The sequence below is a fragment of the Engraulis encrasicolus genome, chromosome 10 (genome assembly GCF_034702125.1).
Source record: "Engraulis encrasicolus isolate BLACKSEA-1 chromosome 10, IST_EnEncr_1.0, whole genome shotgun sequence".
In the NCBI taxonomy this organism is placed as follows: domain Eukaryota; kingdom Metazoa; phylum Chordata; class Actinopteri; order Clupeiformes; family Engraulidae; genus Engraulis; species Engraulis encrasicolus.
Genome location: NC_085866.1, coordinates 5,392,089 through 5,404,588, shown reverse-complemented (window position 1 = coordinate 5,404,588; position 12,500 = coordinate 5,392,089). Strand labels below are relative to the sequence as shown.

The following is a 12,500-nucleotide window of genomic DNA, read 5'->3' as shown; positions in this document are numbered from 1 at the left end:
GTGCGACCTGTATATCCATCATCTATATTGTATGGACAGCAGCGGTCTATCTGCCTAACAGGTGCTATCATTCCTCTGTGTCAGTGTTTCCCAACCAGGGGTACGAGCACACTGCAGGGGGTACTTGGAAAAATTTAATTTTAACAAATGTATGTGGCTTAGTTTCATTTGCATAGAGAAAGCGAAACAGAACTTGACTCGGGGGTACTCATGGCGCAATGAAAATGTTTAGGGGGTACACAAGACAAAAAAGGTTGGGGAATACTGCTCTATGTATTAATAACAGTGGTCTATCTGCCTTTAACAGGTGCTATCGCTCCTCTATGTATTAATAGGTCCATGATGCAGAACAGAGCATGTTACTATTGGCCTTTGCTGTGGCTCAAACCGACAACATTTTTAAAAAAATATTTTTAAGGACCATCAAACCTGTCAAGAGACAAAAGATGGAAATTAGCCTTATGGCTATAATCTTGTATATTTTGCAGTTTATCTTAAATGTTCTTCATATATGCTGTATCTTTGTTAAATAAATTAACTTTCAAACTGTTATGCCAGGGACGCAGGTTTGATTTCGGTCAAAGGTCATTTCCCGCACCTTCCCCAACCCTCTCTCTCTCCCACTCACTTCCTGTCCAAAATAAAGGCCCAAAATGCCCTGACATATGCAATTCAAAAAAGGACACATCACTATTGTAATTTGTGCCATTGTACCACAATATAGCCAACCATCAACAGTCAACTCAAAGGAGATAGTGATTCCACTGAGAGGCTGCATTAGCACTAGGGGAACTGTTGAGTCTCTAGTGTTTTGGTCCAAGCATGCCGTCTCTGCAGTGGTGGCACAAAAATAGCCATGACAACTGAGACTGAGATTACAACATAACAAATAGCATTACACCTACATTACACTTAGCAAGCACTTTAATTCCTGTGATGGTAAATGGACTGCATTTATATTATATAGCGCCTTTCCACTCCTTCGAGCACTCAAACCGCTTTACACTGTATGTCCGACATTCACCCATTAACACTCACATTCACACACCAGTGGCCGTGGCTGCCACACATTGTACCACCCTGCCACCAGGAGCAACTTTGGGTTGAGTATCTTGCTCGAGGACACATCAATGGGGTCAGGCAGAGCGGGGCTCGAACCTGCAACCTTCTGGTTGCCGAACAGGCTCCTCTACCACCTGAGCCACAATCGCCCCATTGGTATTGAAGATGCTGTTCAAATTACAGTACATAGTGGAGAAGCACACGGTAAGCAACCCTGACACAAAGTTGTTGCGGACAGGCTACATGACAATGTATGATATGTGGAAAATGGTAAGAAATAGATTTTATCATATTGTACAGCTCGATAATAATGACTATAACTGAGTTCTCGAAATTTCAATTCATATGTTTGATGAGCAAGAATGTCTGCACACAGGCATTCGCACAAATGCAAAAAGTCCTTTGCTGTTAATTCTACTTCATGGATAACAGCCAAAATATCACATGTATTCAAAGAAATGCAAAGTATTAAAAACAAACAGGATCCTTGATTAACCCTGAAGAAGGCCATAAGGGCCGAAACGCTTAGCCATTACAGCCAAACAAGAAGTATATACAAATTTTAACCTTGAGTGCCTCAGAGTTTCTCTACAGTATACCCTGAACAAATGGGGCAAAGTGTTTGGACGGTCATCTACATTTTACCCAAACGCTTCACGGGACATGATGGGATTTCAACATCTTAACATCGGCTGCATGAAACTCTCTCTCACACACACATAAAAAAACAAGTAAACACGTGCACACACACACACAGAGAACATGCACGCAAACAACATACCTGCTGCAAAACGTCATAAAGCCCCAGACGATGCTACTGGTGCTGGTGCTGCTGCTGTGCGTGAGGCTGGTTACTAAACTTGATCTTGATTAACAACCTAAACCTGTTCTCACATTTTATGACGCCACGGAGCCACTAATTGGTGGTGGTTGTACCTGGTGGCTGTTCCCAGACTACTGTATTGTTGTTTGTTATGGGACTGATGATGTGTGTGGCTGGGCTGGGTGTGGGTGGGTGAGAGGGAGGGAGTGGAGTGAGTGGAGGAGAGAGAGAGAGAGAGAGAGAGAGAGAGAGAGAGAGAGAGAGAGAGAGAGAGAGAGAGAGAGAGAGAGAGAGAGAGAGAGAGAGAGAGAGCGAAAGAGAGAGGTGGGGGCGGTGAGAGAGAGGGAGTGGAGGAGAGAGAGAGACAAGGAGAGAGCAATAGAGAGAGAGAGAAAAAGAGAAGGAGAGAGAGGGACAGGGGTAGAGAGAGAGAAAGAGAGAGAGAGAGAGAGAGAGAGACGTGTGAGAGAGAGAGAAATAAAGAAGGAGAGAGAGAGGCGGGGGATGGAGAGAGAGAGAGAGAGAGAGAGAGACAGATGGATTTTCATAAAATATTTGTATGTTTACGTGTGGCATGGCGATATAACAGATGACAGATAAAAGGAGACATGGTTTGTTTAGGCTGACTGTTTATGCTGACTGTGTGTGTGTGTGTGTGTGTGTGTGTGTGTGTGTGTGTGTGTGTGTGTGTGTGTGTGTGTGTGTGTGTGTGTGTGTGTGTGTGTGTGTGTGTGTGTGTGTGTGTGTGTGTGTGTGTGTGTGTGTGTGTGTGTCTACCAAGTGAAACACAGCAACAAAGCTTGAGTGCACATTGCTGTTGTCTAAGCCAGATGATTTACTGCGCATTACTTTCCACAGTGAACTTTGAAAAATATGATCATCACGTGTCGACTAGCACCACATACTACAGCACTGAGGATGGCTTAAGGGCCGAAACACGTCTGCTTGTGGACATGGTGGCAACTGATAAATAAATAATAAGCCTCAGCTTGTGAGTGTGGATTCTTCCCTTTCTCTAAGTTTGTAGCTTTTTCGCGCACCCAAAGGTAGGCCTATTTATTTTACTGCAGAAGTTGAGCGCGCCCTCTGATACACCACCACCACCACCTCACTATACCATACCACAAGATACCATGCCACAGCACACTTTCCACAGGGAACTTTTAAAAATAGGATCACGTGTCCACCACCACCACCACCACCACCACCACCACCTCACCATATCATGCCACAGCACACTTTCACTTCCCACAGCCCCTCTACTCCCCCGTGGTCTTTAGTGCTATTCAAGGGGCCGGTTAAAGATGGCCTGGGGCCATAGGCTACAGGTTTCTGTGGGGCCCCCAGAAGGCAAATTTCACAAGAAATTCACATACAAAGTAGACAGAGTCATAATTATGAGCTAGGACTTGAGGATAACATGTCTACCAACTGCACTGTCACAGATATATGTTTTATGTCAATATTGCATCTTGTCACAATTGACACAATTTTTCACTTTTGGCCAATCAGAGCCACCCCCCTCCTTGCAGGTGGGGGCCCCTAGGCTGCAGCCATATCTAGCCTGTACTTTAATCCTGCCCTGGCCATACATACACAGTTTGTCTATGCTCTTAGCGGCAAACCATTAACCCCTAAAACAGCTTAGCATGCTATAAATCACAGCACAGCTGCCCTAATGCGGGAGCCCGGATAAGCTGACATGTAATGCCACCAAGTTAGGCCCCGTGCACTCTGTACTAAGTCAATTGTGTATGCAGTGTGTTTATGGTGTGTGTTGTGTGTTTAGAGTGTAGTGTGTGTGTGTGTGTGTGTGTGTGTGTGTGTGTGTGTGTGTGTGTGTGTGTGTGTGTGTGTGTGTGTGTGTGTGTGTGTGTGTGTGTGTGTGTGTGTGTGTGTGTGTGTGTGTGTGTGTGTGTTTAGAGTGTGTGTGTGTGTGTGTGTTGTGTGTTTAGAGTGTAGTGTGTGGCCTTTGTCAGATGTTTAAGCATTATGTTTCCCCCACCAACATGTGTGTTTGACAACGTGTATAGTGTAGTGTGTAGTGTGTGTGTGTGTAGTGTGTGCACGACGTGTTTGTGGCCTTTCTCAGATGTTTAAGCATTGTGTTTCCCCCACCAACATGTGTGTGTGTGACGTGTATAGTGCAGTGTGTAGTGTGTGTGTGTGTGTGTGTGTGTGTAGTGTGTGCACGACGTGTGTGTGGCCTGTGTCAGATGTTGAGGCATTATGTTTCCCCCACCACCCCGCAGCATATGGCCTACCAGGGGATTGTTGTGCGTTAGTGCTGGACAACACAAAGCTGTTAAGGTGGATAAAAGCACATATGAGCACGCATGTAGGTCTACTAATACTCGTGTGTGTGTATATATATATATACGTCACAGATTTGCCATCAGTATTGTTTAGTCTGGATAAAAGCCAAATGAGCAGCCGAGCATTATGACATTACGGTAACACTTTACTTTACGGATCGCTAATAAGGTGGTAATTTCGTGTTAATTTCATAGTTATTTCATAGTTATTTCAGGGTAATAACTGTTTGTTTTTAGTAACAACAGCAAAATAACCATACAGTTTCCAGTGCATTGTGGTGACACCCTGATGACTCGCAGCACGGTGACACTTTGTTGACACACACAGACACACACACACAGACACAGACACAGACACAGACACAGACACAGACACACACACACACACACACACACAAACACACAAACACACAAACACACACACACACACACATACGCATACCCACACACACACACTGCACTGGAAACTGTATGGTTATTTTGCTGTTGTTACTAAAAACAAACAGTTATTATCTTGAAATAACTATGAAATAACTATGAAATTAAAACGAAATTACCACCTTATTAGCGATCCGTAAAGTAAAGTGTTACCGACATTACATTACATGACATTACATGTAGCCAAGGCTTTTATCTCTAAAGCGGCCTAGTTATGTACAGGGTATTGGTTACAGTCCCTGCATCAAATGTGGGGTGAGGTGCCTTGCTCAAGGGCACTTCAGCCATGGATGGAGGTGTAGGGAGAGGTCAGGTGGGATTCAAACCTACAACCCCCCAGATTGAAAGACCAACTCCCCAACCATTAAGCCACGGCTGCCCCAATAACACGTTAATAGCAATAATATACCGGTAGTACAGTGCTGGCCAAAAGTATTAGCACCCCTTCAATTCTGTCAGATAATACTCAATTTCTTACAGAAAATGATTGCAATCACAAATGCTTTGTTATTAATATCTTCATTTGTTTCTCCTGCAATGAAAAAACACAAAAGAGAATGAAAAAAAAGTCAAATGAATGACCATTTTACACAAAACTCAAAAAATGGGCCGGACAGAAGTATTGACACCCTCAGCCTAATACTTGGTAGCACAACCTTTAGACAAAATAATTGTGAACAACCACTTCTGATAACCATCAATGAGTTTCCTACAATGCTCTGCTGGAATTTTAGACCATCCTTGAGGTGATTTGAAGGGTGCGTTCTCCACACTGCCATTTTGAGATCTCTCCATAGGTTTTCTATGGGAATCAGGGGTGGACTCCTACATTATGCTGCAAAATGTGTTGATATTCTTCAGACTTCGTAATTCCATGCACATAGTCAAGCAGTCCAGTGCCAGAGGCAGCAAAGCAACCTCAAAACATCAGGGAAACTCTGCCATATTTGACTTCAGGGACAGTGTTTTTTTCAATGAAGGCCTCAAAATGTCTGTATGAGCACTGTCTATGTCCATACTGTCTTAAGTCCATGTATAAGTACTGTCTATGTCTATACTGTCTATGTCCTTACCTAGATTAGTCTATGTCTGTATGGGAAAGCAAGAAATGTAATTTCAAATTCTTTGTATGACCAGTGCATGTAAAGAAATTGACAATAAAACCTACTTGACTTGACTTGACTTGATTTATTTTTCCTCTATTCATAAGTCAAATATGGCAGAGTTTCCCTGATGTTTTGAGGTTGCTTTCATTTGACTTTTTTTCATTGTCTTTTGTGTTTTTTCATTGCAAGACAAATACATGAAGATATTAAAAACAAAGCATTTGTGATTACAATCATTTTCTGGAAGAAATTGAGTATTATCTGACAGAATTGAAGGGGTGCCAATACTTTTGGCCAGCACTGTATAATACACATGTTGTCCGCCACTGGTCTGGTATCAGTACTGTTAAGTATGAACCCCCTGAATTTTCACCATATTAGTGGATTTCTGGACCCCAACACTCGATCAACATGACAAGCTAATTAAGACTAAGCCAGCCTAATCGGATTGGTCTGTGCACAAATATGCAGTCAATGAACAATCCCTGTCATGGATGGAATTCAACCCCTGGGAAACCGACCCACTGCTAAAGACTGCTAGTCTTTGTGGTCAAATTTTCACTGTCAAAATATGCACAGTTGCAAAAAAACCCCACAAATCTTACAAAAGGAAATGCATTTAAATAGAGGTTAAATTATAACCCCTTGACGCATACTGTTCCACCACAATGAAAAAGTCACTGAAAAAACTGTACTACCAGAGTACTACACTACTATGACAGTGCATAGGGCCGTAGCCTCTTGCTGCAGATGGGGTCGCCAGCGGGCCTATTCCCTATTTGTTGAAAGTACTCAACTACATCATAACAACATTGCTATTGTGACGGAGGTCATCTTGCACCTGTTCACCCCCCTCGGGGATCGAACGTGCGACCTCGTCAACTACAACGGTTCGGCAATGGGAGACACAGTACGATACCGCTGGGCCAAGAGACTAGTCTCTCGGCCCAACGGCACGAGACTGTATGAGGCTATCGGAGGGAGGTTTACCAACGTTCCACGCCAACTCTGTGCTAGTCAGCCTCCGTTACACTCTCCCCCTTAAACCTCACTCCCATCCCGGGTCAGCGGCACCACTGTGACGGAGGTCATCTTGCACCTGTTCACCCCCCTCGGGGATCGAACGTGCGACCTCGTCAACTACAACGGTTCGGCAATGGGAGACACAGTACGATACCGCTGGGCCAAGAGACTAGTCTCTCGGCCCAACGGCACGAGACTGTATGAGGCTATCGGAGGGAGGTTTACCAACGTTCCACGCCAACTCTGTGCTAGTCAGCCTCCGTTACACTATGACAGTACCGAGACCCTTAAGTAACAGATTAAGACATAGCCATTACAGTTTTGGTGACAGTAAGGTTATAACATCGCTATATCGGTTATAACATCGGTACGTGTATAACGTCGCTAAGCTAGTGAAAGTCAATGCATCCGTGTAGCACGCTACATGCTACAGTGATCCATTGACTTTCTTAGCTACATACTCCCTCTTTTAACTTGTCTTAAAGCAAGACAACGATTAACATGAAAAATAAGACACTTTACCACCTTTATAAACCCCAGCCAACGAGTTTAACTGCATTAAGCCCCAAAATAGTGGCATACCCCTTTAAGGGGTTAAGTAATACTGTATTATACATTAGGTGTTGGTCATTTCCAGTCTGGTGACAACTAATTTATAGGCTTACCAAGTGCTGTGTCTTACTGGGCTAAGAGGTATGCAAATGGTGCCGCTTTCTACTGTTTCGTCCTCCACTACAAACTGGTCACTGCTCAGGTCAGCTGGCATCGTGCAGCATCTGCTGTTAGCCCTAGCATTAGCAACATTAGGAGTCCTCTGCTGTTAGCCTAGCATTAGCAACATTAGGAGTCCTCTGCTATTAGCCTAGCATTAGCAACATTAGGAGTCCTCTGCCCCCTCTGTCCCCGGTCCTAGTCCTCTGGCCCCTGGCTTTGTCTAGACAAGCAGGTCGTGCCATTTGCTAAGCAGAGGTCATAGGTACTACAATCCCCTGAAGCACTACAGCAGAGCAAAACAGACATACGCTTGCATGCGCTCAAAATCACGCACGCAGGCACGTACGCACGCACGCACACACGCACGCGCACGCGCACGCGCACACGCACACGCACAAAGATCCTTTACCGGACTGCACGTCTCCCTAGACGAAATCTCCTCATACGTATGAGTTGAATAAATGAAAAGGCGATGTGGCCTAATGCCACGGTAATGGTAATCGCTGTTGTGTGGTCAGTTTAACCCATTTTAGCCAAAGCCCTTTTTGGGAAAAGGTGTCCTCTCCCTAAATAACTAAATATCTCAGCCTCCGAAGCACATACAAACATGAAATGAGTTACATTTAAAAGCCAAGACCCTCCCCTTGCATTGTAATGTGTTCATTCAGCTCTAACATATCCACATAGTTAATAAAACAGCTAAAATCTCAAAATCCTGAAAGACCCGTATATGTGTCTCCAGGACACAATGGGTTAAGTAGAATTAGGGCCTTAGATTGAGAATTCTGTACATGGATAATCTGCCCTATGGAAAAACAGGTGACTCTGTTGTGTGGTGCATCTGAAAGACAGACCCACGGGACAACACACTTAATCTCTCTCTTCCTCTCTTTCACTACCCTTCTCTCCCTCTCTATTCCTCTCTATTCCTCCCCCTCCCTCTCCCTCTCTATCCCTCTCTTATGCTCCATGCGGTAAAAGCAGATAGTATTGTTGTGGCATCACAATTGTTGCTGCGTTAGTGTTAGCTAGGGTATTTGTTTGTTGTGGTGGCATGCAGTGCGGTGCGGAGCAGACTTGCCCTGCGTGCCATGGAGCTAAGCGGCTAACGCTAAAGCTAGATTGGGTCCTAGCGGGCCACTAGCTCTCGTCCTAGCCGAGCGGCCACTAGCTCTGGTCCTAGACACACACATGAGACACACATGAGACACACACACATGAGCACACAGACACGGGCATACACACACATGCACACACACACACATGAGCACACAGACACTGACATGCACACACAGGCACACACACTCATGAGCACACAGACACTGACATGCACACACAGGCACACACACACGAGCACACAGACACTGGCACACACACACAGGCACCCATGAGCACACAGACACTGGCATGCACACACAGTCACACACACAAACACACACACCACCTTTGTAATGCTTCTCTAAGGGCATGGGTTTGTATCTCATATGAGAGGGTTGTTTTTTTTGTCTGACACACAACTACATGTACACACAACATCATCCCCCTCTCACACACAACTACATGTACACACACACACAGCATCATCACCCTCACACACACAACAAAGTGGAGGGAAAGAGAGAGAGAGAGAGAGAGAGAGAGAGAGAGAGAGAGAGAGAGAGAGAGAGAGAGAGAGAGAGAGAGAGAGAGAGAGAGAGAGAGAGAGAGAGAGAGAGAGAAATGAGGTCAAAAGGTCTTCCTGTACAAGTCGAACATGGTTTTAATCCAGGGGATTCACAGTTTTCTGTGCAAATCTGATTTGGAAGTTGTTATGATGTATGATTGTCCAGCTGACTCTAATACCACGTACAGTACGTAATATCCATCCATTATATATACATTGTGTGTGTGTGTGTGTGTGTGTGTGTGTGTGTGTGTGTGTGTGTGTGTGTGTGTGCGCGCATACGTATAGGCATAAAGCTCACAGTGATTATGGATTGCACAAGCACATGCACAAGTTTGAGCGTGTCTTTCCGGTGGCCGCTTATGGTTCCTGCCTTGGGTGCATCAGCAGGACAAAGTGTTAGTCTGCTTTGTACAGAATAGATTTAACAACAAAAGCCCTGTAGATGCTTTCCTCTCTACACTGCCATCACAATGATACCAACATGCACCAACACTACACTGCACTATGGGCCCGGCTGTGGTTTAAACGGCTGGGCACTGCAATGCTACACGGTGTGTGAGGGAGGGAGGTGGGTGGCACTTGACTATGTGTGTATGGGGGGGATGCTATTGTACATGTTTTATCAAATTGATTAATTAGTGGAATGAACGAGTGACTGTACATGAATATAGGATTAGGTATGTATATGTATATTGCCTGTCTTCTTAGATTAAATGAATAGCTTGGATGAATGGATAGGTTGTATTTTAAAATAACAATAAAAACAGTTTTTTATATTTTACTTGAAAAGCCCTTCTAGGGAGGGGCATTGGAAATTAGCCTATGGCTACAAATGCTATGATACTTATCTGTTAGGTTGTTGTACAGTCTACATGATGTGTATTTGTCCCTACTCAAATAAACCATAACTGAACTGAACTGAACTGAACTGAGGTTCGATTCCGGCCCAGATCATTTGCCGACCCCTACCAGTCTCTCTCTCCCCACTTGCTTCCTGTCTCAGTCGACTGTCCTATCATGAATAAAGGCACACATACTCTGTGCCCCTCTGAATATCAGAAGCTTATGTCTTAAACGATACACTATCAGTAAAACATTGGGGTTTTCTGCCATTTTATCCTGTATTGTTTTTCACAACATTTGCCATACCACAGTAAAAAAGTATTCAAAACTCTTTCCGTGTAATATAAAAGAGAGATGGAAATGAGGGAATTCAGATGATGCAGCATCCCTTGGGGATTAAAGAATTTAAATGGTGCTCATATCCAAAAAAATGCAGGTGTAAGACAAGGTGTGGGTGTAGGTGTAGGTGTAAGACAAGGTGTGGGTGTAGGTGTAGGTGTAAGACAAGGTGTGGGTGTAGGTGTAGATGTAAGACAAGTGTAGCGGGTAATACAAAAGAAGTTTCACTGCAGTGCACACTCTACGGCTCCGGAAAAATAATGCATTTAATAAGCAAGGCAGCGGCTCAAGCAGGCCATTGAAATTCATTGAAGACTTGGCAGAGAAATACTCGCTGCAGGGAGTTAAACCTGTGACTTCTGCTTTGATGCACTGAGAATTCAACACACACACACAATGAGGAAGGTTTAGGTTAGTATCTCTCCAGGTGTCTCTAGCATCTCTCCAGCTGAGAGCAAGCAAACGAGAGAGAGAGAGAGAGAGAGAGAGAGAGAGAGAGAGAGAGAGAGAGAGAGAGAGAGAGAGAGAGAGAGAGAGAGAGAGAGAGAGAGAGAGAGAGAGAGAGAGAGAAAGAGAGCTCACCTCCATCCGTGCATTCGGAGCCCTGGACACTGGTCCCCACAGCGCATACATGGCTGCCCCCTGTCAGGATCCTCAATCTCCTCCTGCACAAATACACACACAATATACACACATGTTAGAACTTCATTCCATCAGATTACACACCGATACATATCTATTACATACTTGGATGCCCCAATTGCAATCATTTGTCCATCTAAAGTAGTGCTTCTCAACGGGGGCGGTACAGCCCTCCGGGGGGGGGGGGGGGGGGGGGGGGGGGGGGGGGGGGGGGTGGGTGTTGGAGAGCTGTAGGGGGGCGTTGCGAAGGATCCAGATGAGAGGGGGCGGTGCTTAGTTGCCATTGAGGGGCATTAGTCCATTTAGATTTTTAATACTAAGGGGGGGGGGGGTTGTCAGGCTTATGATGAGGTGAAGGGTGCGTTGGGAGGCTTGTGATGAGGGCAAGGGGGGCTTTGAAAAAAAGCACCACTGATCGAAAGTTTATTTAAAAGGCATTCATTTAAAAAAAAAAGGTTGAAACTGATCTTAACAGAGCAAGAATGTGCACACACATACGCACATGCACACGCACGCACACACAAATTCCATTCCATAAGATCATAAATTCTTCACATACAGCTCATGCATGACCCCAATCGAATAATGGGAAATAGACAACCACACGCTGCACATGCACACGAGTAATTCTGCTCTACGAGATTGCTTTTGTGACACACATATAATGACTCCTGACAGTCCCAGTTAATGCCATCAAGAGTACTAGTGCCACCAGCCCTAGCAGTAGTAGTAGTAGCTTTATTGTCCCCCGTGGGGGAAATTTCTTCTAGTAAATGGAGCGTAAGACACGAAAAACAAACACAATACAGTCAGATTCCCAAAACACATTTACCCCATTATATGAATAAAGACATTGGTCAGATGTCAGTCATCAACAGAGGACAGTCCAGGTTAACCCCATGGGAGGATGGGGAAGCAGGGTAGATGGTAGATAAAACTTATTAAAGGGACACTGTGTGAGATTTTTAGTTGTTTATTTCCAGAATTCATGTTGCCCATTCACTAATGTTACCTTTTTCATGAATACTTACCACCTCCATCAAAAGTATTCATTATGACTGGAAAAATTGCACTTTTCATATATGAAAAGGGGGATCTTCTCCATGGTCCGTCATTTTGAATTCCCAAAAATAGCCATTTTTAGCTGCAAAAATGACTGTACTTGGACCATACTAGAAAATATTTGCTTATTACTTAGTAAACGTTCAAGTAAAGATCAAATTTGGCAATAGGGAGCCCAGTTTCAATGAGCAGCATAGTTGCAGTACCTTTTTTGACCATTTCCTGCACAGCGTCCCTTTAAAGTAATAAAAGCTACAGACGTGGTATTCCTGCTCAGGCCTGCTGCTGAAACAGGGTGTGCAAATTAAAATCTACATTTTCATTTTGCATGTTCGTTTAAAAAAAAAAAGCCTAATTGCTTGTGGGATAAAAGATAGCTTTGTTCTGTTTTTTGAAAACAGCAGGGTGTCTGGATCCTCTGGTGAATGAGGATACAGGCAGATCAAGCCCTCCTCAGCCCTCACCGA

The 12,500-nt window shown here is 44.3% G+C and overlaps 1 protein-coding gene across 1 annotated transcript in view; it reads right to left on the bottom strand.

Moving 5' to 3' along the window:
• Positions 1–12,500, bottom strand: part of prickle3 (prickle homolog 3) — a 107,238-nt gene that overhangs the window by 67,347 nt on the left and 27,391 nt on the right. Inside the window, exon 2 of the mRNA XM_063207919.1 lies at positions 10,912–10,994. Within this exon, the coding sequence (XP_063063989.1) occupies positions 10,912–10,994 (83 nt within the window). The remainder of the gene's footprint in view (positions 1–10,911; positions 10,995–12,500) is intronic.